Raw genomic sequence first — 23,319 nt, 5'->3', positions numbered from 1 at the left:
TTCAGCTTTCTACGTGACCGCAGGACCACGCTAGGTCCACGAACTCTCAATGGCAAGGTCCCTGCCGTGGACACCGTCTTCTACCGGACCCGGCCGCGGAAATTCCGGGCGGATCGAGCTGAAATCGGTGTGACAGACTCTTTGGATGATGGGGAAGATGTGTGATTTTTTTCAGAATTTTCTGACTGGCGGTTTGGCCGTTACAAACCCGAGTTGTTAGACCGGGGACCAGCAGAAGACGCTGCCCGACACGGCAGCGCTCTGCTGGGTGTAGAAGGCTGAGGAACGTCGGGCCCGCTTCAGAGACCACAGCGCAGGCATTTCTGCACGGATCGAGCTGAGAATCGCAGGGTCTACTTCGGGGACATTGGGGGACATGTGTGATTTTTTTCAGCCCGGTCCCGTGGACCAAATTGGAGAAAAGCACTGGGGGAAGTCCGAGAGGGACACACGGACAGAACCGGCTCATATCTCCACGGATCGAGCTGAAATTAGTGTGACACAAGCACAGGGGGTTTGGGAACATAAATCTGGAGTTTCATCCATTTCTGTCCAGTAGAAGTCCAGTTCTGAGCTCAAACGTGACGGACACCATGTTTAAATAAAGAGAAGTTCCAAAGTACAGTTTCACGATCTTTTTCTGCTGGTCTGATCCTCACCAAACTTCACACACTTGTTAGGCATGGTGCAATGAAACCACATTTCAATTTCCATCCATTTTGGTTCATATTTGGGGAAGTTATGGCCTCTTGACAATGGAGGTCAGGTGGGGTTCGTGGACGCAGGCTGTAACTTGGTCATTTTTAAAGATATCAATCTGGGAATGATATCAGACACTCAGGGGGCTCATCTGAGTCAGCCTATCAAGTTTCAGGCCTCTAGGACCAAGTATGGCCAAGTTACAGCCTGCGTCCACGAACCCCACCTGACCATACAATGCAAAGTATTAGACGTGGACAGAAGCTGTAACTTGGTCATTTCTGGACAGATCGACCTGATATTGATATCACACACTCAGGGGTCTCAACTGAGTCAGCCTATCAAGTTTCAGCAATCTAGGAACAAGTATGACCAAGTTACAGCCTGCGTCCACGTCTAATACTTTGCATTGTAAGTCAGGTGGGGTTGGTGGACAGAGGCTGTAACTCAGTCATTTTTAGAGATATCAATCTGGGAATGATATCAGACACTCAGGGGGCTCAACTGAGTCAGCCTATCAAGTTTCAGGCCTCTAGGACCAAGTATGACCAAGTTACAGCCTGCGTCCACGAACCCCACCTGACCATACAATGCAAAGTATTAGACGTGGACAGAAGCTGTAACTTGGTCATTTCTGGACAGATCGACCTGATATTGATATCACACACTCAGGGGCCTCAACTGAGTCAGCCTATCAAGTTTCAGGCCTCTAGGACAAAGTATGACCAAGTTAGAGTCAGCGTCCACGAACCCCACCTGAAATAGAATGCAAAGTATTAGACGTGGACGCAGCTTTCAGAGTGGGCTAGCTCGGTCATCTTTTAAGCTAGACAGCTGAAATTGAAGAATATTGTTCCCAGAGAGCCTAGGAAGAGGTGGTGCAAAGATGGGGACGATTGGACAAAGTTAGATTTTTCACATGTTTGCTGACCAAGTGTCCAGCCTTAGGTCGAAGTTTCCCAGATTTGCCTCAAACTTGGGAGGATGACAGAGGGTCCTACAAGGAATAACTGGTGCAAGTTTCAGCTCTCTAGGTTAAAAAATGACCGAGTTATGCTGATTTGAATATGCGTCCACGTCCACGTCATTGTAAGTCAGGTGGGGTTGGTGGACAGAAGCTGTAACTTGGTCATTTCTGGACAGATCGACCTGATATTGATATCACACACTCAGGGGGCTCAACTGAGCCAGCCTATAAAGTTTCAGGCCTCTAGGACAAAGTATGACCAAGGTACAGCCTGCATCCACGAACCCCACCTGACCATACAATGCAAAGTATTAGACGTGGACAGAGGCTGTAACTTGGTCATTTCTGGACAGATCGACCTGGTATTGATATCACACACTCAGGGGCCTCAACTGAGTCAGCCTATCAAGTTTCAGGCCTCTAGGACAAAGTATGACCAAGTTAGAGTCAGCGTCCACGAACCCCACCTGAAATAGAATGCAAAGTATTAGACGTGGACGCAGCTTTCAGAGTGGGCTAGCTCGGTCATCTTTTAAGCTAGACAGCTGAAATTGAAGAATATTGTTCCCAGAGAGCCTAGGAAGAGGTGGTGCAAAGATGGGGACGATTGGACAAAGTTAGATTTTTCACATGTTTGCTGACCAAGTGTCCAGCCTTAGGTCGAAGTTTCCCAGATTTGCCTCAAACTTGGGAGGATGACAGAGGGTCCTACAAGGAATAACTGGTGCAAGTTTCAGCTCTCTAGGTTAAAAAATGACCGAGTTATGCTGATTTGAATATGCGTCCACGTCTAATACTTTGCATTGTAAGTCAGGTGGGGTTGGTGGACAGAAGCTGTAACTTGGTCATTTCTGGACAGATCGACCTGATATTGATATCACACACTCAGGGGGCTCAACTGAGCCAGCCTATCAAGTTTCAGGCCTCTAGGACAAAGTATGACCAAGGTACAGCCTGCGTCCACGAACCCCACCTGACCATACAATGCAAAGTATTAGACGTGGACAGAGGCTGTAACTTGGTCATTTCTGGACAGATCGACCTGGTATTGATATCACACACTCAGGGGGCCCCTCTGAGCTAGCCTATCAAGTTTCAGGCCTCTAGGACAAAGTATGACTAAGTTACAGCCTGCGTCCTAGAACCCCACCTGACCATACAATGCAAAGTATTAGACGTGGACAGAGGCTGTAACTTGGTCATTTTTTAAGACATCCATCTGGGACTTATATTCAATTCAATTCAATTCAAACTTTATTTGTATAGCCCTTTTCATACATTGTCATGCAATACAAAGTGCTTTACAGTGTAAAAACATATATTAAAAATCTAAGAGTAGAATAATGCAAATGCTATCTACTTTACATTTGAAATCACACACATTCACACACACACACACACACACACCCAAGCGCGCATCACACAACACAAACAGATGATGCCACTCTTCTTTTCATAGAATTAAAACTATTCCTTCTAGTTCCTGTCTCTTTAACTGAAACGGTTTAAGAACAAAGTTTGAGAGAGAGATCTAAAAGACAAGATAAAAGATGATTGGCTTGACACCACTGTGAGGAAGCAATACCTTGGGGACCCATCCACACCATGAGCGCCCCACCAGCAACCACGGAGGCCATCGCCACAGGAGCCGCCAAGATCGGGTCAGGCGAGGGCCCCCACCACAGCCACAGGACTGCAATGCAGGGCCCGTATATCACACACTCAGGGGCCTCAACTGAGCCAGCCTATCAAGTTTCTGCAATCTAGGACCAAGTATGACCAAGTTACAGCCTGCGTCCACGTCTAATACCTGACAATGGAGGTCAGGTGCCCAGGTAGCAGACAGGTCTGGGCCAGATCTGGTATCGCGCCGGCACTTCTGGCCAACTGCTGGCATGGCAAGTGGTATGTCAACCGGATCTGGGCCAGGTCTGGCAATGATGGCTCTGTTTATACCATGGCATGCCATATGTGGCCCAAATATGATTTGGTATATGTGGCCCGGATCTGTCCATGGCATATGCGGGCCAGTTGTCGTTAAGCTCATGTTGCCCGTATCAGTCTCTTAACATGTGTTAAACACAAACAAATAGTTAAGTCTTACTTTTAAAATGTATTTCTATGTGTCTCACTCACCACCACCCCACTCCTAAATCAATTTTATTTTTTAGTATATAGCAAGTGCATTCAAACTCATAAACACACCACATCACATGCTCCAATACTTAGTATTAATACCGACAGAAAACTTTTTTTCCCCTTAGAATAGAATGGATTAAAACAGAGGGTCCTTATCTTACCCATTACTAAATTACACAACAACTTTGCGTTTGTTTGTTGAGAAATTAAATCTATCACTATTTTGCAGACTGCCTGCTAATGTCTCCCTGACAATAAACTAATAAAACAACAGAATGACCATTCACCCAGGTAGCAAAATTGGTCTGGCCCGGTTCTGGCCCACACAATACACTTAAACCTGGCCCACATACCGCAAAGAATGACGGCCCTTTGCTGGCCCAGATCTGGTTTGCCAAAGGTGGCCTACACATGGGCCAGCCTGAGGCCAGATGCAGACACAGTGGTGGCCCAGTACTGGCCCAGAACAGTTTCCACACTGGCATCGGATGTCAGCCTAATGGTGGCCCTGTACTGGCCCAGAACAGTTTCCACACTGGCACCAGATGTCAGCCTAATGAATACCTTAATAAAACTGTGCAACATTCAGCCTAGATTAAAAATACTTCAACAACGGTGATACAATTATACAAATAACATTTATTTTGATTTGAATAACTTGTTCGAAATAACAATATATAATAAATAACAATATAAAAATCAAATAATAAAATAAACAAATAAAACAAACCAACCAACCATTATTACCCATCTCTCAACACGTGACCTATTTCCTATGCTCTGATTGGGTCAAGATACTTCCTATTGTTAAACGCGCGTTTGTCAACCGCCAATACAGAAGAAGAAGAAGACGACAACAAAGAAGAAGAAGAAGAAGAAGCGCGAATAGAACCGGATGCGTTGCATTGAGCCGAGAGAGACAAACAAAGTCAAGGTGAGTTTACGGTTTTATTTATTTAATGTGTACAGTATATTTATGGTTAAAAAACATACTTCGTATTTTAAAGTGCATTCCATTTGAACGGGGAGGCGGGAATTTCCCACTTTGCTAGGGACGTCACCCACTCAGGGTAACGTATTTGGTGGAAGCTTAAGTGAGTGAGCGTGCTATTGCTCTTTCGTATTTTGGGTTGTCCATGGGTTATAGTTAGTGTCTATACTGGAGGCTACGTAGCTATTGTAAGTTTGTTTGTGTTTTTCCCCCCGCATCGTCATAAATATATACATGTGGATGTCCCCTCTGACGCTGTTGTCCGGAACAATGCGTTGAAGCGGCCGCCATCTTGGGCCGGGGTAAGCCGCGTCTATTACTGCATTAGTCAACAGAGGCAGTCTATCAACGATTAAAATCACAATAACTTGCTGAACTTTCAACCGATTTTCAGTCGGTTTGGTTTATTGGAAATGTCACACGCATTTATATAATATAACAGATTATTTTCATTATTTTTTTTATTTTGAGGTTGCCTCATTTTTTCCCATTTACTCATTTTGTAGGGCTGTGCAGGCCAGTGTAAAGACAAAGAACGTGTAAGGTACAGTACAATCACTTATCATGATTGCAAGTCATTAAAATGGGTACAGACATCTGTAATCTATTGCAGTGGTTCCCAAATTGCGGTCAGTCATACAGTATTGGGTTTGCCATGTCATTGCAGCTCAGCTGAATTGCCTAGTGCACCAAAGATGCTTCATGTGTTTGGCCCAGATCCCAGAGGGAATGATTCTGAGGATGAAGCTGTCTTACCAACAAGAAAACAGTAAACTGTTATTATTATTTTTAATTTAATAAGCTGTTTAAATTTGAGGAATGTCTGGAAAGCTTTGCTCTTTTCTTTTTTGTATACAAGATGGACTGTTTAATGCAGATGTACTCAGTTACACTTTAACCCCAAAATGTGCAAAGGTGCCGCAAATTATCTTTTCTTGTGGGGGTGTGCTCAACGCTGTGTGCGTTGACGTGTCTGTGTGTGTCTGGGCGCATCAGGGCAAAACTCAGCGATACAGAGAGCAGAGGAGAATTGCACGCTCTCTCCAATATAAAGGTTGGGGGGGGGACACTGACATTTATAGCCAGGCATCTCATGGGCCATGAAACAATCACTGGTCTACCTCTTGAGTAGGTCTAATGCATCAGAAATATTTATTTCTAATTCCTGAAGAACCTATTCCAATTAGATAAACACCAACAAAGGAAGGGCATTTTGCAATCCAAACACCCCCCAAAAAGTAAATAAAATCTAATGCTGATCATGCTACTCTTGCAGAGTGCACCATACTGGAGCTGGACCAGAAAGGCCAAGCGTCCCGTAGCCTGCACCAGGGAAGGATTTCATCGACTGACCTGCACCAGAGAAAGACTGTTTCCTCTGAGCCACATCAGTTGATAAGAAGACCACAAACCAGTCTTCATATATGTGAGTATTATATTTTATTCGTAGGCTGTGCTCTGCTGTTGGCTTGAACACATTTTTATGAGACCTGTTGTTTATTTACTTATCCACAATTCTTTTTTCTTCCTAGCACACCTAGGCCTACCACATCCAAGGCTGAACCAAATCTGCTACCATTAGCTGATCGCCAGTCTGTCCAAAACATGGAGGAGCGGCTCAGGAATAGTGCTGACCTCAAAAACCATCTGGTAAGAATGTCATGTCAAACTATCCTTGTGAACTGGAAAACCAAAAATAATTTGTGTATTCAGCCTTATACCCATAAGCCTCCCCTTGGCAAAGCAAATTTGTTTGGCACAACAAAGCAGCCAGACTATCATTCTGCTGCCATGATGCTGGACAGGACAGGTTAAAATAAAAGAATGTCATGTCAGTTAACCTTCTGGAGAAAAGTTATACAATGACAAACCATGTTCTTGATTAAATAGGCTTTAAATAACATTGCTGGGACATACAGTATAAAATTGAGAAACTATTTAGTATATGGGGGAAAAGGCAATCATAATTACACGGATAAATTTAACAGTTTCACGGCACCACAGGCACACTATTATCAAAGTAGTTGAAACCATAGGAAGACTGACTTCACTCTGCATCCTCATCTTTTATTTTACTTTACAAATTATTACTGTTGTGCTTTCATTGCATAAATTATGCTGGTCAGACTATCAGACCAGTTCAGATTTGCTGCTGATATTTTCAAACATGTTTAAAAGAGTTAGGGCATATTGTGCTGCTGATAAACTAACAAAGAAATATCAATTCACAGAGAACTGCACTGGCTCTTAAAGTCTTAAGTCTTAAAAGTCTTAAAGTCAGGTTTATTTGTCAATTTCTTCACATGCCCATAACATACAAAGGAATCGAAATTACGTTTCTCACTGTCCCATGCGTATACAGGTATCAAGACAAGTAGGACAAGACAAACAATAAAGTGCACAGACAAGTCTGGTCCTTAAATAAATAAAAGGTATCAAAACAAGGCTAAGAGGTATCACAAACAAGATCAGCATATGTGCATTTGAGTCTTCCAGTAGTTTTACAATATGAAGAGATATACTGTGAGGAAGCAGCTCCAGTTAAAGTTTCAAGTATTCTCAGGGTTTGTAGTGCAGTTTAAAGTTACAAGTATTTACAGGGTTTATAGTGCAAGGCAGTCAAGTAATACAAGTGTTCGCAGGGTTTGTAGTGCAAGGCAGTAATCGCACTTAGCAGCATACTTAGTAGCAGTAATGTTAACAGTCTTTGGTTCTGCTGGCTGGGGCTGGGGGGTGGGGGCGAGAGTTTAGTTGGGGCTGGGGTTGGGGGGGAGGGGGTAGGGGCAGGGGGGTGGGGCGAGAGTTTAGCAGTCTCACAGCCTGATGGATGAAGCTGTTGGTGAGTCTGGTGGTGCGGGAGTGGAGGCTCCTGTACCTCCGTCCAGAGGGCAGGAGGCTGAACAGGTTGTGTGCGGGGTGGCTTGCATCGCTCACAATGGTGATGGCTTTTCGGGTGAGGCGTGTGCTGTAGATGTCTTGTAGGGAGGGGAGTGTTGCTCCAATGATCTTGCCAGCTGTATTCACAATGCGCTGCAGGGCTTTCCTGTTGTAGTCAGTGCAGCTCCCACCCCACACGGTGATGCAGCTGGTAAGGATGCTTTCAATGGTCCCTCTGTAAAATGTGGTCAGAATGGGTGGTGGAGCGCTGGCGCGCTTGAGCTTACGCAGGAAGTAGAGGCGTTGTTGTGCCTTCTTTGCCAGTGATGTGGTGTTAGTGGTCCATGAGAGGTCCTCACTGATGTGCACCCCCAGGAATTTGGTGCTGCTCACCCTCTCCACTGCAGTGCCGTTGATGGTTAGTGGCAGGTGTTGTGTGTGGCCTCTCTGAAAGTTGACAACTATCTCCTTTGTCTTGCTGACATTCAGCAGAAGGTTGTTGTCCTTGCACCAGCTGGTTAGGAGGTCGACCTCTTTCCTGTAGTGGGATTCATCTCCTTTGGTGATGAGCCCCACCAGAGTTGTGTCATCCGCAAACTTCACAAGATGGTTGGAGCTGTAGGTTGGTGTGCAGTCGTGTGTGAGCAGAGTGAAGAGCAGGGGACTGAGCACACAGCCTTGAGGAACCCCCGTGCTCAGGGTGATGCTGCCAGAGGTGTTGTTGCCTACACGCACCACTTGTGGCCTCTGACTTAGGAAGTCAAGCAGCCAGTTGCAGAGGGAGGTGCTGAGGCCTAGTTTGTCCAGTTTGCAGATGAGTTGTTGTGGTATGATGGTGTTGAATGCTGAACTAAAGTCTATGAACAGCATTCTCACATATGAGTCCTTCTTGTCCAGGTGAGTGAGAGCTGGGTGGAGGGCAGAGCAAATTGCATCCTCTGTGGATCGTCTGACTCTGTATGCAAACTGGAAGGGATCCAGGGTGGGGGGGAGGGTGGATTTGACATGAGACATGACTAGCCGTTCAAAGCACTTCATGATGATGGGTGTCAGTGCCACAGGACGGTAGTCATTGAAGCAGGATGGTGATGATTTCTTTGGCACAGGTATGATTGTAGTGGCTTTAAAGCATGACGGGACAATTGCTTGTTTAAGGGAGGTGTTGAAGATGTCTGTGAATACATCCTTCAGCTCCTCTGCGCATTCTTTCAGCACATTACCGGGGATGTTATCTGGTCCTGCTGCTTTCCGTGTGTTGATGGTGGAGAGTGTCCTCTTCACGCTGGCGGCAGACAGACACAGGGTCTGGTCGTGAGGAGATGGTGGGGTTTTCTGTGGGGTGGTGTTGTTCTCTGCTTCAAAGCGTGCAAAGAAGCTATTCAGGTTGTTGAGCAGAGTGGTGTCGCTCTCACAGCTCCGTGGCGTGGGGGCCTGTAGTCTGTGATGGCCTGAATGCCCTGCCAGAGACTCTGTGCATCCTTGCTGTCTCTGAAGTGTGAGGTTATCTTGTGTGTGTAGTCCTTCTTTGCTTTCCTGATGCCCCGGGACAGGTTGGCTCTTGCTGTTCTCAGGCCGGATTCATCCCCTGCTCTGAAGGCGTTGTCTCTGGCCCTCAGCAGCCTGTGGACATCCCCTGTCAGCCATGGCTTCTGGTTAGCCCGAGTGGTGATGGTTTTAATGTGTGTCACATCATCAATGCATTTGGTGATGTAGGAGGTCACCGTGTCTGTGTACTCCTCAATGTCTGTAGTGTCATTGTAGGTGGCTGCTTGCTTGAACATGTCCCAGTCTGTTGTTTCAAAGCAGTCCTGTAGTGCAGATGTGGCCCCCTGTGGCCACACTCTCTTTTAAAGGACGTTAAAGAGTGTAAAGAGTGTCATGGGTGCAACCTTAACACTCTCGCCAAGAATGTCAACATGCGCGGTATAAATGGCAAGATTGGCTTCCAGCACCTGCAAATAAAGGATGTTGTAATTGGTAAGTTTGTCTTAACAAACACTGACTCCCTCAGAGACCATGCATTTTTTATTTATTTGTTATGGCTAGATTTAAACTGTAGGTCTGGATGCACAGCTCTGAATTTTTTCTCTCTTCTTTTTTTAGAAGTCCACGGTGGGAATGATGGACTTACGGACAGCGCTGCTTCATTTGGACTTCTGTGCCCTTTGTTAATTTTTTACAAAGACTTTAGCCTCCCTGATTTTATTTATTTTCCTTTTGTTATCCTTAAGCTCACATTCTTTTAATGTATTTCAATTATTGATCTTATAATTTTATTGGGTTGAAAGCATAATTTTTTTTTCCATCCCCACTTAATGTTGTTTCCCCCTGTTGTTCGCTCTCCAACAGTGTCACATATTAGTTGATTTTTATATTATTATTTTTTATATATTGTTATTTTAAACAAGTTATTCAAATCAAAATAAATGTTATTTGTATAATTGTATCACCGTTGTTGTAGTATTTTTAATCTAGGCTGAATATTGCACAGTTTGATTAAGGTATTCATTAGGCTGACACCTGGTGCCAGTGTGGAAACTGTTCTGGGCCAGTACAGGGCCACCATTAGGCTGACATCCGATGCCAGTGTGGAAACTGTTCTGGGCCAGTACAGGGCCACCATTAGGCTGACATCCGGTGCCAGTGTGGAAACTGTTCTGGGCCAGTACAGGGCCACCATTAGGCTGACATCCGATGCCAGTGTGGAAACTGTTCTGGGCCAGTACAGGGCCACCATTAGGCTGACATCCGGTGCCAGTGTGGAAACTGTTCTGGGCCAGTACTGGGCCACCACTGTGTCTGCATCTGGCCTCAGGCTGGCCCATGTGTGGGCCACCTCTGGCAAACCAGATCTGGGCCAGCAAAGGGCCGTCATTCTTTGGGGTATGTGGGCCAGGTTTAAGTGTATTGTGTGGGCCAGAACCGGGCCAGACCAATTTTGCTACCTGGGTGGGGTTCGTGGACGCTGGCTGTAACTTGGTCATTTTTAGAGATATCGATGTGATATTGATAACACACACTCAGGGGGCTCAACTGAGCTTGTATATCAAGTTTCAGCCCTGTGGGACAATGTTTGACCAAGTTAGAGCCTGCGTCCACGAACCCCACCTGAAATAGAATGCAAAGTATTAGACGTGGACGCAGATTTTCAAACTGGCCTAGCTCGGTCATTTTTTAAGCTAGACAGCTGAAACTGGAGTATGTTGTTCCCAGAGGGGTCAAGAAGAGGTGGTGTGAAGATGGGGACATTTGAAGACATTTGGACAATGTTTAGGTTTTAAAACTTGTAACACTTTGAGGTCGTTTTAATGCGACCTTTTCACCTTGTCTCATTCACTTCAAACGTCACACCCAGGTAGTACCTGCCACAGGGACACTGTGGTTTAAGTTTCACCCCCCTAGACCCCAGGACGGGGCAGTAATGGACGTGGAAAGTGGGCCCATGGCGGCCATGTTGTTTACATATGTGTAGAAGGCTGGCGTTTTGCACTGGGACCACGTAGCTTCACCCTCCCAACGCACGCTTGTAGCCCATGTCCTTAGTGATCAGTGACCCGAGTTTGGGGTCTCTAGCCCCCTCCCGGGCTCAGATATTTAGATGTGTGTTTCCCCCATATTGTAACATGGAGGCCTATGGAGGCCTGTTTTCTGCAGTGAGAAACGGGCTGGCGTTCGGAGCACGAATGATTTGGCGTCACCCTCCCAATGCACCTTAGGGCATGACCTCAGTATGCACCGACCTGAGTTTGGGGTCTCTAGCCCCTTCCCGGGCCGCGTACGGCCCCAAAAGGGAGCTCGACCTCTCTGACCCACAGTTTAACATGGAGGAGGGTCTGGGAGTATAAAACGGGGTGGCTTTTCGCACAGGAATAACCTATCGCCACGGTTCCACTTGGCCCTGGTAGAGCTCGACCTCAGTTAGGACTGATGCGATTTTGGTGTCTGTAGCCCGTTCGGGGGCCGCGTGGTACCCCGACACAGAAGCGACCGTAGTCGTCATCTATGGGGTTTTAATGGAGCGGTTTCGGGGGTGCTGCGCAGCCCCCAAGGGTCCGAGAGCCCCCAGATTCGGCATGGGCGTGCAGGGCGCACCCCTCTCCCACCCCAAAAAGATTCGGGCCCGCAGGGCCCCCAGAAAAAATTTCTCCCCCTTTTTCCTCCCAAAAATCCTCAGTCTTCCTCCTGTTCTAAGAGTCTGAGAGGATATTTTGGAAAAGTTTTTGACACGGGGGGAAAAAATTTTCGGGGCGTCGCGCTGCAACGCGGGCTCAATATATTGTTTGGGGGTCCGCCCCAGACGCACTCCAGCCACCCCCGGGCCCCTGCGTCGCACGGCGTGCCCACGGGAGGCCGTCCACGTGTCTATAATAATGAATGGGTGTTGTCGGTAGGGTACGGTCAATGGGAAATGCATTGGACGTGGACGCTCATTTTTTTGGACAAATTTTGTCCAATTTTCACCAAATTTGGACCGCTGGACCTTTCTTCAAGGCCCCTGTCAGAATCCCAGAGCTGGGGGCCCCAAACCCTCCCCGAGGCTACTTCCTTTTCTGAGCGTGCTAGCGTCACCGCGGCAACGGCGGGCGGCCTACTCGGCACGTCCCCCTGATGACCCCTGTCCAGTCTGACCCCAATGGGACCCAGAACAAAAAAGTTATGGCCTTAATTTGTATGTAGGTCAGAGGTCAAATCAATTAAGCATTGGAAAAAGCTGTGAATCTTGCTTTGGGGGCATTTTTGAAGATATTTGACCCCTCATATTTCGGACCCTGAGGGTCCAATACAATCCCAGATCGCCAGGGGACGTTGTGTGGGACTCGGGACACCAGACGGACCGCGATTTGCACCTTTGTGGACACACTTTAATATCTCGGTCCCGGGTGGTCCGGGGGGTCCGGCGTTTGGTAGGCAGCATCGGGGGGGGGTGCCCTAAACACGAATCAAAAGTCAAACTGGACCCCGGACAACTTTTGGGCAAAAGTTGCTCAGATCGAGCTGCCGTCGCTAGATGGCGCTCTCGGGGGTCCGCGGGAAGCACCCTGCGAAGGGCAGCCTGATCGGAGCTTTTTTGGACTAAATTCCAGTTGGTGTACAGAAATTCCAGTTCGTGGACACGGGGCCCTCCCACGTCCAACACAGAGTGTCCAGGGCTAAAATTCCAGTTCGTGTACAGAAATTCCAGTTCGTGGACACGGGGCCCTCTCGCATCCAACACAGAGTGTCCTGGGCTAAAATTCCAGTTCGTGGACAGAAATTCCAGTTCATGGACAGCCGGACCCCCACCGCACCCATTGGGACCCTTCCCGGTGGTCCGGGCCTAAAATTCCAGTTCGTGGACAGAAATTCCAGTTCGTAGACAGCCGGACCCCCGCGGCACCCATTGGGACCCTTCCCGGTGGTCCGGGCCTAAAATTCCAGTTCGTGTACAGAAATTCCAGTTCGTGGACACTGGGACCCCTCCCGCACCTATCTGGGACCCCCCCCCCTCATCTAAATGACAGTTGGTGTACAAAAATTCCACTTTGGGTACAATCCCCTTATCAAGAGTCATTGACCGTGGACACATATCCAGGTTCGTGTCCGAAATTCATTGCACGTGGACGCAGTTCCAGTTCGTGTCCCAGATGGAGCATGGGCGCCCTCTACTGGCTCCGTCCACGTCTATAACCTGTCCAGGGACACGTCACGAAAAGTCGAGTTCGTGGACATGACGAAGGATTCGTCTTCGTTTTGTGGACGAAAGTGTACACGTCCTGGAAAAGCCCATTCATTTTGGAAGGGAAAGTGCCTCAATTCCCTTACCCCCCTAAAAATCAACAGCTTGAGTCTTTTCTTTCAGCTTGCCTTGCAAATCATTCAGTTGCATCTGAGTCAGTTTCCTTTGAATCTGGAGGTCCTGTTCAGAAGTCTTGCTTAAATCTTTTCTGTATCGCATTACTGCATGAATCACATGATCACGGAACAGCTGTGAGGACATGGACGCCAGGCCAACAACGTCCTCCAAACGCCTGGTGACGTCCTTTGGCATCGATGTGATCACTGCATTTCTGAAAAGAGTGAGCAAAACAGGATCATTTTCAACATCTTTTTCAGTCTCCATCTTCTTCAGGCGCCATCTTTTCAACTGTAAATCGATGTATGCTGCTGGATTCTGGTCGTCTTTCAGAGGTTCCCCTTTTAAAGCATCAACATCAATTTTATTAGGGTACTTGGTACGTATTCCTTTCCAAATCACCCCTTTATAGGCAGCCAATTCTGTTCCATCTGCCCTTTCACTCAAAATCCAGTCCAGTTCATTGTCTTTGAAAAACTGCTGCATCTTAGACAAACCCAAAACCTGTGTGAGGACAGCCTTGATGTCGTCTAGTGAGAGCAGTGATCCGGCCGTGTTTGATTCAAAAGCTTTAACCCATTTGCCCCCTCCTGCGGTGATCTGTGGGAGCTCGGAGACCAAACCTGTCAAGTCCCGAGCCGGCCAAGGGTGGTAATCAGCCCTCGTTCCTCTAATCAGGATTGGGAATTCTCCACCTGTGAATCTATCAGGAGGTCTAATATTTGGCCTATATCTTAAGTCATACTCATCCCTGGGGTCCCCTGTGGACGTGCCGGGCTTCTGCAGGCATGGAAATCCCACCCCCCGAGGTCGCCCCCTCCACCTCCTCATTTAAGTCAACTATTTCCTGCTCCATCTCAACTATCTGGCTCCGTCCCAACTCACTATGTAAATCTTGTTGACGGGGCCCTAGGTTTAGCCAGAAGCTGTCCTCAGCTTTGCCCTTTCGAACCAATTCGGTTTGATCTTGATAACAATTAATAATTCCAGACTGACGTCGCTGCGTGCTACAGTGTTTTGGGATAGTCATGTGAGGAGGAGTTTCCTGCCTTTGGGGAGAATGGGCAGAGGCCGGACGCCGTCCGACCTGGGCCTGGGCTTCTCCAGTTCTCGGTGGTAAGGACAAACTCCTCTGTTTGGAGTTGGGTGGGTCTGGAACAAGTGGTGCTTCCTCAGCGAGCCCTGAAGCAACAGATGACCTGTCATGAATATTACTTACGTTTCCCGTCATGCCAGGATTAGTTGGTACCCCTGGAAGGGCTCCCATCAGCCCTTGCTGGTCATCAAGATTAAAATTTCCATCTATCTTTATAGTTCCTGCCAAGGTGGGAAAAAGTTCAGCATTAGTACAGTTTTCAGTTTCCCCTGGATTATCTATAAGTGACACCATGGTTTTGACATTTCTTTTAATTGGCTTGCTATTTTTAAATAAATTTAAAATTTCCAATTCAAGCTCCCGCTTCTTTTGCTGTTTTTTAGAAGTATCTCCCGCTTTATAATCCTGAATGCGGTGTTGCATTAATTCACAAATCTGTGGGTCAAAGCTGCCTGTTGCAGGCCACGAGACTTTCAAATTTTTTGTTCTTTTACACCATTTCTGAGACATGTGCTGAATTTGTTTTATCCTGTGAGGATATCGAACAGAAACTATGGCTTCCGGTGTCATCATTTTCTTGATAAAATAAGAAAATCATGCAACTCAAACGAAATCCACTTGGGTGCGCCGCAGCTCCGTTCTCCGTGCTTTCTGTCTCGGTGTCCAACCGATGGGTGGAACGACAGAGTCCTGTTCTGTTGGAAGGGAACGAAGAGGTCAGCTATTTTTAACATTTTATTTTAACAGACGTAAGATTTGAACAGGCCACATCTCGTTTGCAGCTGCACAGCAGAAATTAGTGTGTGGGTGTGGGTGTGTGTGTTATCTTTGTGGGTTGGGGGAGCGAGTCAATGCACCCCAATTCAGGATTATAGCTCTTTTTTACAACCATGCAACATCACTGCAATACAGAGGCCTCCGTAGGTACATGCATACATGCATAAGTTCAGAACTTTTTCTTTTACTTATTTATTTATTTTTCCAACAGTTACTCACAGCGCTGCTTCAATCTCCAGTTTCACTCAGTCACGCATTCCTTTCCACATTTAACCACTCTTACACACACACAAGCTCACCAGCTCACCCCCTCCCTCGGCTCTCTCCGTTTAGTGAGGAGGGAAAAAAACCAGGCAGAAGACAGTTTTTAAAGCTTTTCCCTTTTTTTTTTTTTTTTTTTTTTCTTTACGTACGTTATTTAATGTTGCAACAAAGTTCTTTCACAGCTGTGCTGCGCTAAGCCCCTTTTACGCAGATTTCCCGGGTTTACAGAGCTAAAATCCTTTACTACTGGCACTGTTTAATTTGGGATCAGATTTTTGATCGATCTTTGCACCCTTCTGTCTTACAATCCTAGTCGTAAGCTACTCAAACCACTTAACTGACCCCCTGCCCAAGACCAGCACTTGCTCGCAATCCGGCGGGCCCTGTATTTAACTCTTTACTAAATTTGAAACTCGAAACAGATCAATCGGTTCCTCACATCTCACTTTCACTACAGTACTTTTGGTGCCAAATGACTTTTCGCTGCTATACTGACCCTCCTTTCAAAAATTCCCGGGAGACCGCGTCCAGTACACGCCGAGCTTTTGACAGGGCCCTCAATACCGCCTTATCCTGACCTTCCTCCCGGCTGTCCCGATAAGGCCCTTGAAGTTCACAAAACTACACAATATCTCCTTATCTGACCTTCCTCCCGGCTATCCCGGTAAGGCCCTTGAATTCACAAAACTACACAATATCTTCTTATCTGACCTTCCTCCCGGCTATCCCGGTAAGGCCCTTGAATTCACAAAACTACACAATATCTCCTTATCTGACCTTCCTCCCGGCTATCCCGGTAAGGCCCTTGAATTCACAAAACTACACAATATCTCCTTATCTGACCTTCCTCCCGGCTATCCCGGTAAGGCCCTTGAATTCACAAAACTACTTTATTTTGTGTGCACACAAATTTTTCTGTCAGCAGAGTCACAGCAGCTGTATAATTAAGTTCAACTTGAAGCCAGGACAGCAGAATCACCCCAGAATCACCTCACTCAGAAAGAAAAAAGGGGCTTACCTTCTTAAGCGGTGAGTCAAGGTGGTCCACACATCCGGCTCCAGTGGTTGTATGGCTGGCTCGCCAAATGTGGTAGATAAATTCCTTATCAATAATGCTGCTGATATTAAGAGTCTGCAGAAGGAGGTCTTAATGATCTTTCTTTATTCGGCCGAACAGCGGGACACCCCTTCAGGATCAAAGACCACGTACATCCACTTCCCCAAGCTTATATAGTCTCACTGACTCTATTTCTGTACACACACAGCCTTTTAGGGCTGACTGCTGACTGGTTAATAATAATAATAATACATTTTATTTGTTGGTGCCTTTCTGGACACTCAAGGTCACCTTACAGTATAAAACACAAAAACAAATCAATAAATACATTAATAAATTAACGGATACATAAAACAATAATAAAAGCAGTGTGAAATATTACAGTGAGGATGCCAGTTTAAACAGATGTGTTTTGAGTTTGGATTTGAACAGCTGTATTGAATCAGAGTTACGGAGGTCTGGGGGGAGGGAGTTCCAGAGATGAGGAGCAGAGCAGCTGAAAGCTCTGCTCCCCATGGTAACAAGGCGGGCTGGGGGGACGGTGAGGTGGATGGAGGAGGAGGATCTGAGGGAACGGACTGGTATGGAGACATGGAGGAGATCAGAAAGGTAGGGAGGAGCGAGGTGATGGATGGCCCTGTAAGTGAACAGCAGGATTTTGTAGTGGATACGGTAGGTAACGGGGAGCCAGTGGAGCTGCTGCAGAACAGGGGTAATGTGATGGGTGGAGGCGGTTCTTGTGATGACCCGGGCTGCTGCATTCTGAACCAGTTGAAGTCTATGAAGAGTTTTTTGGGGAAGACCGAACAGAAGGGAGTTACAGTAGTCGAGACGGGAGGTGACAAGACTGTGAACGAGTATGGCGGCGGTGTGAGGGGTGAGGGAGGGGCGGAGGCGGTTGATATTACGAAGGTGAAAATATGCTGAACGGGTTATGTTATTGATATGTGATGTGAAAGACAGAGTGCTGTCGAGGATGACACCCAGACTCTTTACCTGAGGGGAGGGGGAAATGGAAGAATCGTCAATGGGAATGGAGAAACTGTCAGATTTGGAGAGAGTGGATTTGGTGCCTACTAGTAAAATTTCTGTTTTGCTGCTGTTTAGTTTAAGAAAGTTTGAGGTGAACCAGGTGGTTGACATCATTTTGATATCATGTTATAATGTCATAGTGTCAGTATAATGTCAGTCTATTAATATCCTGCTTACAGCCTTCCCAGAGACAGCTGTAGTTTTCCAACACACTATACATTGATACTTCTACAGGACCAGGGTTGTATGGACCAGGGTGGTATGGACCAGACTTGTATGGTCCATTGTTGTATGGACCAGGCACCTGGGGTCTCATTTATAAAACTGTGCGTAGGATTCTTACTAAAAGTGTACTTACGCCCAAAACCGGAAGTTGGCGTACGCCATAAAATATTCTGATTTATAAAACCGTGCGTACGCACAGGTGCAAGCAATTTCCCCTTTATAAATCACACTCGTCCTTGAAGTTTGCGCAGGTGAATTTGGCTCATGTTCCGCCCACTACACATCCACTTTCCACCATAAATGGTCAATGCAAAGTACCTCAGCGTGTATTAAAATGAGCCAGCTGATCCATGTTGTGATCCATGAACAATGGCAACCGCAGGGAAGCGAACCAAAAAACGCAACTTCACAGAGGCAGAAATCGATGCATTAGTGAGTGAGGTGGAGAGTCGAAAAATTATTTTGTTTGGTAGCCACAGTAGTGGCGTGACAAATAAGAGTAAGTGTCGTGAGTGGCAACACATAGTTACCTCAGTTAACTCTGTGAGCGGGACAGAGCGGACCATGGCGAGATCAAAAAGAAACCATCAATGAACTGAAGGAAATCAGAACAACGCTGCATAATTTGTGTGACATTATGTTCGACATTTCAAACACATTAAAAGAGCTTGTGAAAAAGTGAACCTTATTGTCTGCTTAATCGCTGCATGACCTCCTCACGGAGCCGTGCCCCGTGTTGGAACTCCCTGTGTCTGGGAGGGGGCTGTGGGTGAGGGTCGGCATTCCGAGGAGGGGGGAGGCCAGGAGGTAGTTGGATGCCGTGCCTCAGTGCCAGGTTGTGCAGCACGCCACACGCCCTCACGATCCTGCGCACCTTTTGGGGATGGTACAATAATCTACCCCCTGACGCATCCAGACACCGCCACCGGCATTTTAAAAGGCCGATGGCGCGCTCTACAGTTGAGCGCGCACGGGAGTGAGCGGTATTGAACAGGATCTCCTCTGCGCTCTGGGGGTTTGGGAAGGGGGTCAGGAGCCAGCGCCGGAGGGGGTAGCCACTGTCCCCTGCATTTCAATGAAACAGTGCATCAGTGGTCTGCATCTGGCTAAGCTGGTTGTCAATATAAAGTTATTGTCTTACCAAGAAGCCAGCCATCACGTACAGCGCCTGCCTGCAGTCTCTTCTCTACACTGCTTTGCGCTAGGATGTAAGAGTCATGTGTAGAGCCAGGCCATCGTGCAACTACATTTGTCAACATCATGTTGGATTGACATATGACTTGAACACTGATAGTATGCACATGCTTCCTATTGACATACATGAATTCATCGACATATGGGGCCCTTATAGCAATATGAGTGCAGTCAATTGCGCCGATTACATTAGGAAAACCGGACATTGCTGCAAATTGCCTTTTAATGTCGGCCTGTTCTCCTGCAATATAGGGAAACTGGATGTGGAAGAGTGTAGCAGGACGCATAGACAGCGGAGACGGGTTATGAACTCTTGCCGGGTTGAAGTCATGCACGCTGACCAGTGAGCCGAAATCACATCTGCGGTCATACAGCCAGAGCGCAAAATTAATTGGAGACATGGTGACAGGACCCCACGCTGCCACAAGAGGACTCTGGATGCAGTGTGTTGTTAATTCCCCACCTCTCCATCTGTGTCGCCAATTCCCCCAGCCTCCAAAACCAGCGTACGCATGGGTCAGAGCTGCCGTGAAAGACCGCACATTTTCACGTCAAGTTTGTTTTTTATAAATCACAACCTTTGCGTGAAAAGAGGCGTACGCCAGTTTCAGGCCCCATTTTGTGCGTACGCAACGGTTATAAATGAGACCCCTGGTCTTTAATGGGTTGATGTCTCAACTGTGTTTGGTGGACATAGGACTGGTTTTACTGGGCTGGGAGCGGAGTTTTTGGACGTTCTGTGGACACCACATGTGTACGGCCCTGAGGTTACACCAGCCTCTCCACAGCTGCAGACGAAGCGGGCCAGAAAAAGATCAGACTGAAGTTCTCCATAAAAATCTCCCACTAGAAGCCACCCTACCAGGATGGAACCAGCAGCAGCATCACTTTCCCTGCTGCAGCTTCCCTCATCCGCTGGCAGATGTCCAGGTTCCCTCATCCCAGTGAAGACGAAGAGGTCTGGAATGTCCATCGTAGGTGCTCCTCACCTGTTAGAGCCAACGTGGAAACATCCAGGAAACCACTTCTATGCTTTTTAAACTTTTCTTTCTACCTTCTTGTGTGAAATAAATACAAAGCAGCAGGAAATCTGCTCCTCCCACACCTGTTCCTTCCTCTGTAAGAAGCTTCTTTCCTCCTCTCCTGTGTTACTGCACCTGTCTGAACTGGTCCTCTGGATAAAAGACACCTGTCCACAACGTCCAACAGCCAGACTCCAGCAGAGACCTGTCCAAGGATGTTCTGCATTCTGGAAATATTCTTTAAATTAAAAGCAGACAGCTGAACAGATTCAGATCAAATGTTTTTATTCTGTCAGACGGATTAAATGATCACGTTTACATCCGTGAGATAAAGAGAAAACATCAGGTTACATTATAAACTACTAACACATGAAAACCATCAGATTAAAGCCCACAACCAGTTTAAAGAGATTAAAACCAAAAAGAAAACTTCATTCCACGTTTCACATGGAAAGCCAAACATCTGGAGACGGATGGAAACAAAGAAATGGAGAATTACCAGAAAAAGTCCATTTTATGACGTAAAAATCAATAATTCATCAAGAAAACGTCCGAAAGTCCAAACAGAGACAAACGGAGTGAAACACTGGGAGGATTTTCATTTCCAGCATCATGAAGTGGAACTAACTGCAGCTGACATGAAGTCAACACAACATCCTGATATTCAGTGTGAAGCTTTGACTGGAAACAACATGTGGATCCTGGAAGAAGCACAGCTTCCATCTTTAAAGGACTGGAAGAGGAAGAAGTTTCCAAGGAACCATTTAGAAGAGTTTCACACACAAACTGATTGAATCCATGAATCTGAAAAGATGTTTCTGAGTGAAAGAGACAGACATGTACAGACTGAAGTATCTGTTCACCAGTCAGAGTTTCTCTGCTACCATCACACTCTTTACACTCAACACACACACACCCAGGTACCAGGCCTGGAATCAGAGTACCAGAACCCAAATCCAGCATAGAGAGGATGAGTGAATGTGGTGATGAAGGTGTGGAGGTGGATCAGTGAGTCAGAGGAGACTCTGTAGAAGGACAGAGAGCCAGCAGGACAGTCCACATACACTGCTACTCTGTTAGAGACAGAGGAGGAGGAGGAGGAGGAGGAGGAGGAGGAGGAGGAGGAGGAGGAGGAGATGGGTGTTTCTCTGTTATTGTGCCAGACAGAGTAACCTTTATCATCAGAGCATCTCAGACTCCAGGACTGATCATTCCTTCCAAACCAACAGTCTCTGCTGTCTCCTCTCCTTCTGATTTCTCTGTAACTCACTGATATTAAAACGTCTCCTCTCCACTCGACCTCCCAGTAGCAGCGACCAGTCAGAACATTTTCACACAGCAGCTGAGGACAGTTAAATCTATCTTGATGTCGAGGATATGACTGAAGCTCCTTCACAGATGTCACCTTCCTGTTGTTGTCAGACAGTTTGAGTTTTCTGTTCACTGTGTCCATGTGGATGGTGAGTGGACAGGAATCTGATGGAGAGAACAAACACAATCCAGCTGCAGTTATTGATCTATTGACACTTTGATGCTAACTGATGAATGAGTGATGGGACAGTGTGAAGATGGTTGAATATGATGAATCCAATGAAAAACACACTTACACTTCCTCACACCTCCTGGTCTCAACCATGGTTCTCCAGCAGGCTCCACCCTGAAAGGAGGAGGGGGTCAGAGCATGCTAACATGGACATTACATGGCTCTCATACACACTTTGTTCTACACTGAGAAAGGAACAGTCCAACATCTGGACACGTCCACCTGAGGACCAATATTCCTGACCTCCAACCACATCCTCTTTTATCAAACTACTGGATCTGCCACCGGGGAAGGAACGTTCCAGAAGAACCTTCAGAGCAGCAGAGAGCTTCTCTTCTCAGAAACAGGAGCTCTGCTTCAGACCAACGTGGTGGAATGAGAATTTAAAACCAGGATACAGATCTGGTTTCACACATGAGAGACTAAATGAAGCACATGAAGGATCCAGGTTTGGTCCTGCAGGAGCCATCAGGTTCTAGATTTAAAAGATGGTCCTCAGAGGGCCTTCAAAGGATTTCCACCAGTCTGGACCACAAGAGTCTTCCTACAGGTCCCCTCAGTCCTCTGGAAGGCCTGAAACCAGATTCTAATGTGGACTCTACCATCATCAGTCCATCCGGTGGCCGGAAGGAGAACCTGCTGAAGTCCTGTCACAAACCAGGCGTCCAGCAGTGGACCTAAGTTATGTGTGAAAACAAAGTGAAGTGTGATAACTAAGTTAAGTATAATAACTAAGTTGTGTGTAATAATTAATTTAACTGTGATACCTAAGTTGTGTGTGATAACCTAGTTATTACACTTAATTTAGTTAAGTGTAATAACTAAGTTAAGTGTGATAACTAAGTTAAGTGTGATAATTAAGTTAATTGTAATAACTAGGTTAAGTGTAATAACTAAGTTAAGTCTGATAATTAAGTTAAGTGTGATAATTATGTTAAGTGTAATTACTAGGTTAAGTGTAATAACTAAGTTAAGTGTAATAACTAAGTTAAGAGTATTAACTAAGTTAAGTGTAATAACTAAGTTGCGTGTAATAACTAAGTTAAGTGTAAGAAATAAGTTAAGGGTATTAAGTTAAGTGTAAAAACTAGGTGAAGTGTAATAACTAAGTTGTGTGTAATAACTAATTTAAGTGTAATAACTAAGTTAAGTGTTATAACTACGTTAAGTCTAATAACTAATTTAAGTGTGATCACTAAGTTGTGTGTAATAACTAAGTTAAGTGTAATAATTATGTTAAATGTAATAACTAAGTTAAGTGTAATAACCAAGTTAAGTGTGATAAATACGTTAAGTATAATAACTAAGTTGTGTGTAATAATTAAGTTAAGTGTGATAACTAAGTTGTGTGTGATAACTTAGTTATTACACTTAAATTAGTTATGCTTAATTTAGTTAAGTGTAATAACTAAGTTGTGTGTAATAACCAAGTTAAGTGTAATAACTAAGTTAAGTGTGATAACTAAGTTGTGTGTAATAACTAAATTATATGCGATAACTAAGTTAAGTATAATAACTAAGATGGTATAATAATCAGGTTAAGTGTAATAATCAAGTTAAGTGTTATAACTAAGTTAAGTATAATAACTAAGTTGTGTGTAAT

The 23,319-nt window shown here is 45.9% G+C and overlaps 2 protein-coding genes across 3 annotated transcripts in view; one reads left to right on the top strand and one right to left on the bottom strand.

Annotated features, from left to right (window-relative positions):
• Positions 1 to 23,319, top strand: part of LOC121651305 — a 543,600-nt gene that overhangs the window by 207,708 nt on the left and 312,573 nt on the right. The gene's annotated exons all lie outside the window — the stretch shown is intronic.
• LOC121628376 (NACHT, LRR and PYD domains-containing protein 3-like) overlaps positions 20,970 to 23,319 on the bottom strand; it is a 29,037-nt gene continuing 26,687 nt past the window's right edge. Inside the window, exons 10-11 of the mRNA XM_041967421.1 lie at positions 21,781 to 21,830; positions 20,970 to 21,649 (exon numbers count right to left, since the gene is read on the bottom strand). Of these exons, the coding sequence (XP_041823355.1) occupies positions 21,075 to 21,649; positions 21,781 to 21,830 (625 nt within the window). The 3' untranslated portion in view covers positions 20,970 to 21,074. The remainder of the gene's footprint in view (positions 21,650 to 21,780; positions 21,831 to 23,319) is intronic.

The sequence above is a fragment of the Melanotaenia boesemani genome, chromosome 2 (genome assembly GCF_017639745.1).
Source record: "Melanotaenia boesemani isolate fMelBoe1 chromosome 2, fMelBoe1.pri, whole genome shotgun sequence".
In the NCBI taxonomy this organism is placed as follows: domain Eukaryota; kingdom Metazoa; phylum Chordata; class Actinopteri; order Atheriniformes; family Melanotaeniidae; genus Melanotaenia; species Melanotaenia boesemani.
The sequence above is the reverse complement of the archived record's forward strand: the minus strand, read 5'-3'. Positions and strand labels throughout refer to the sequence as shown.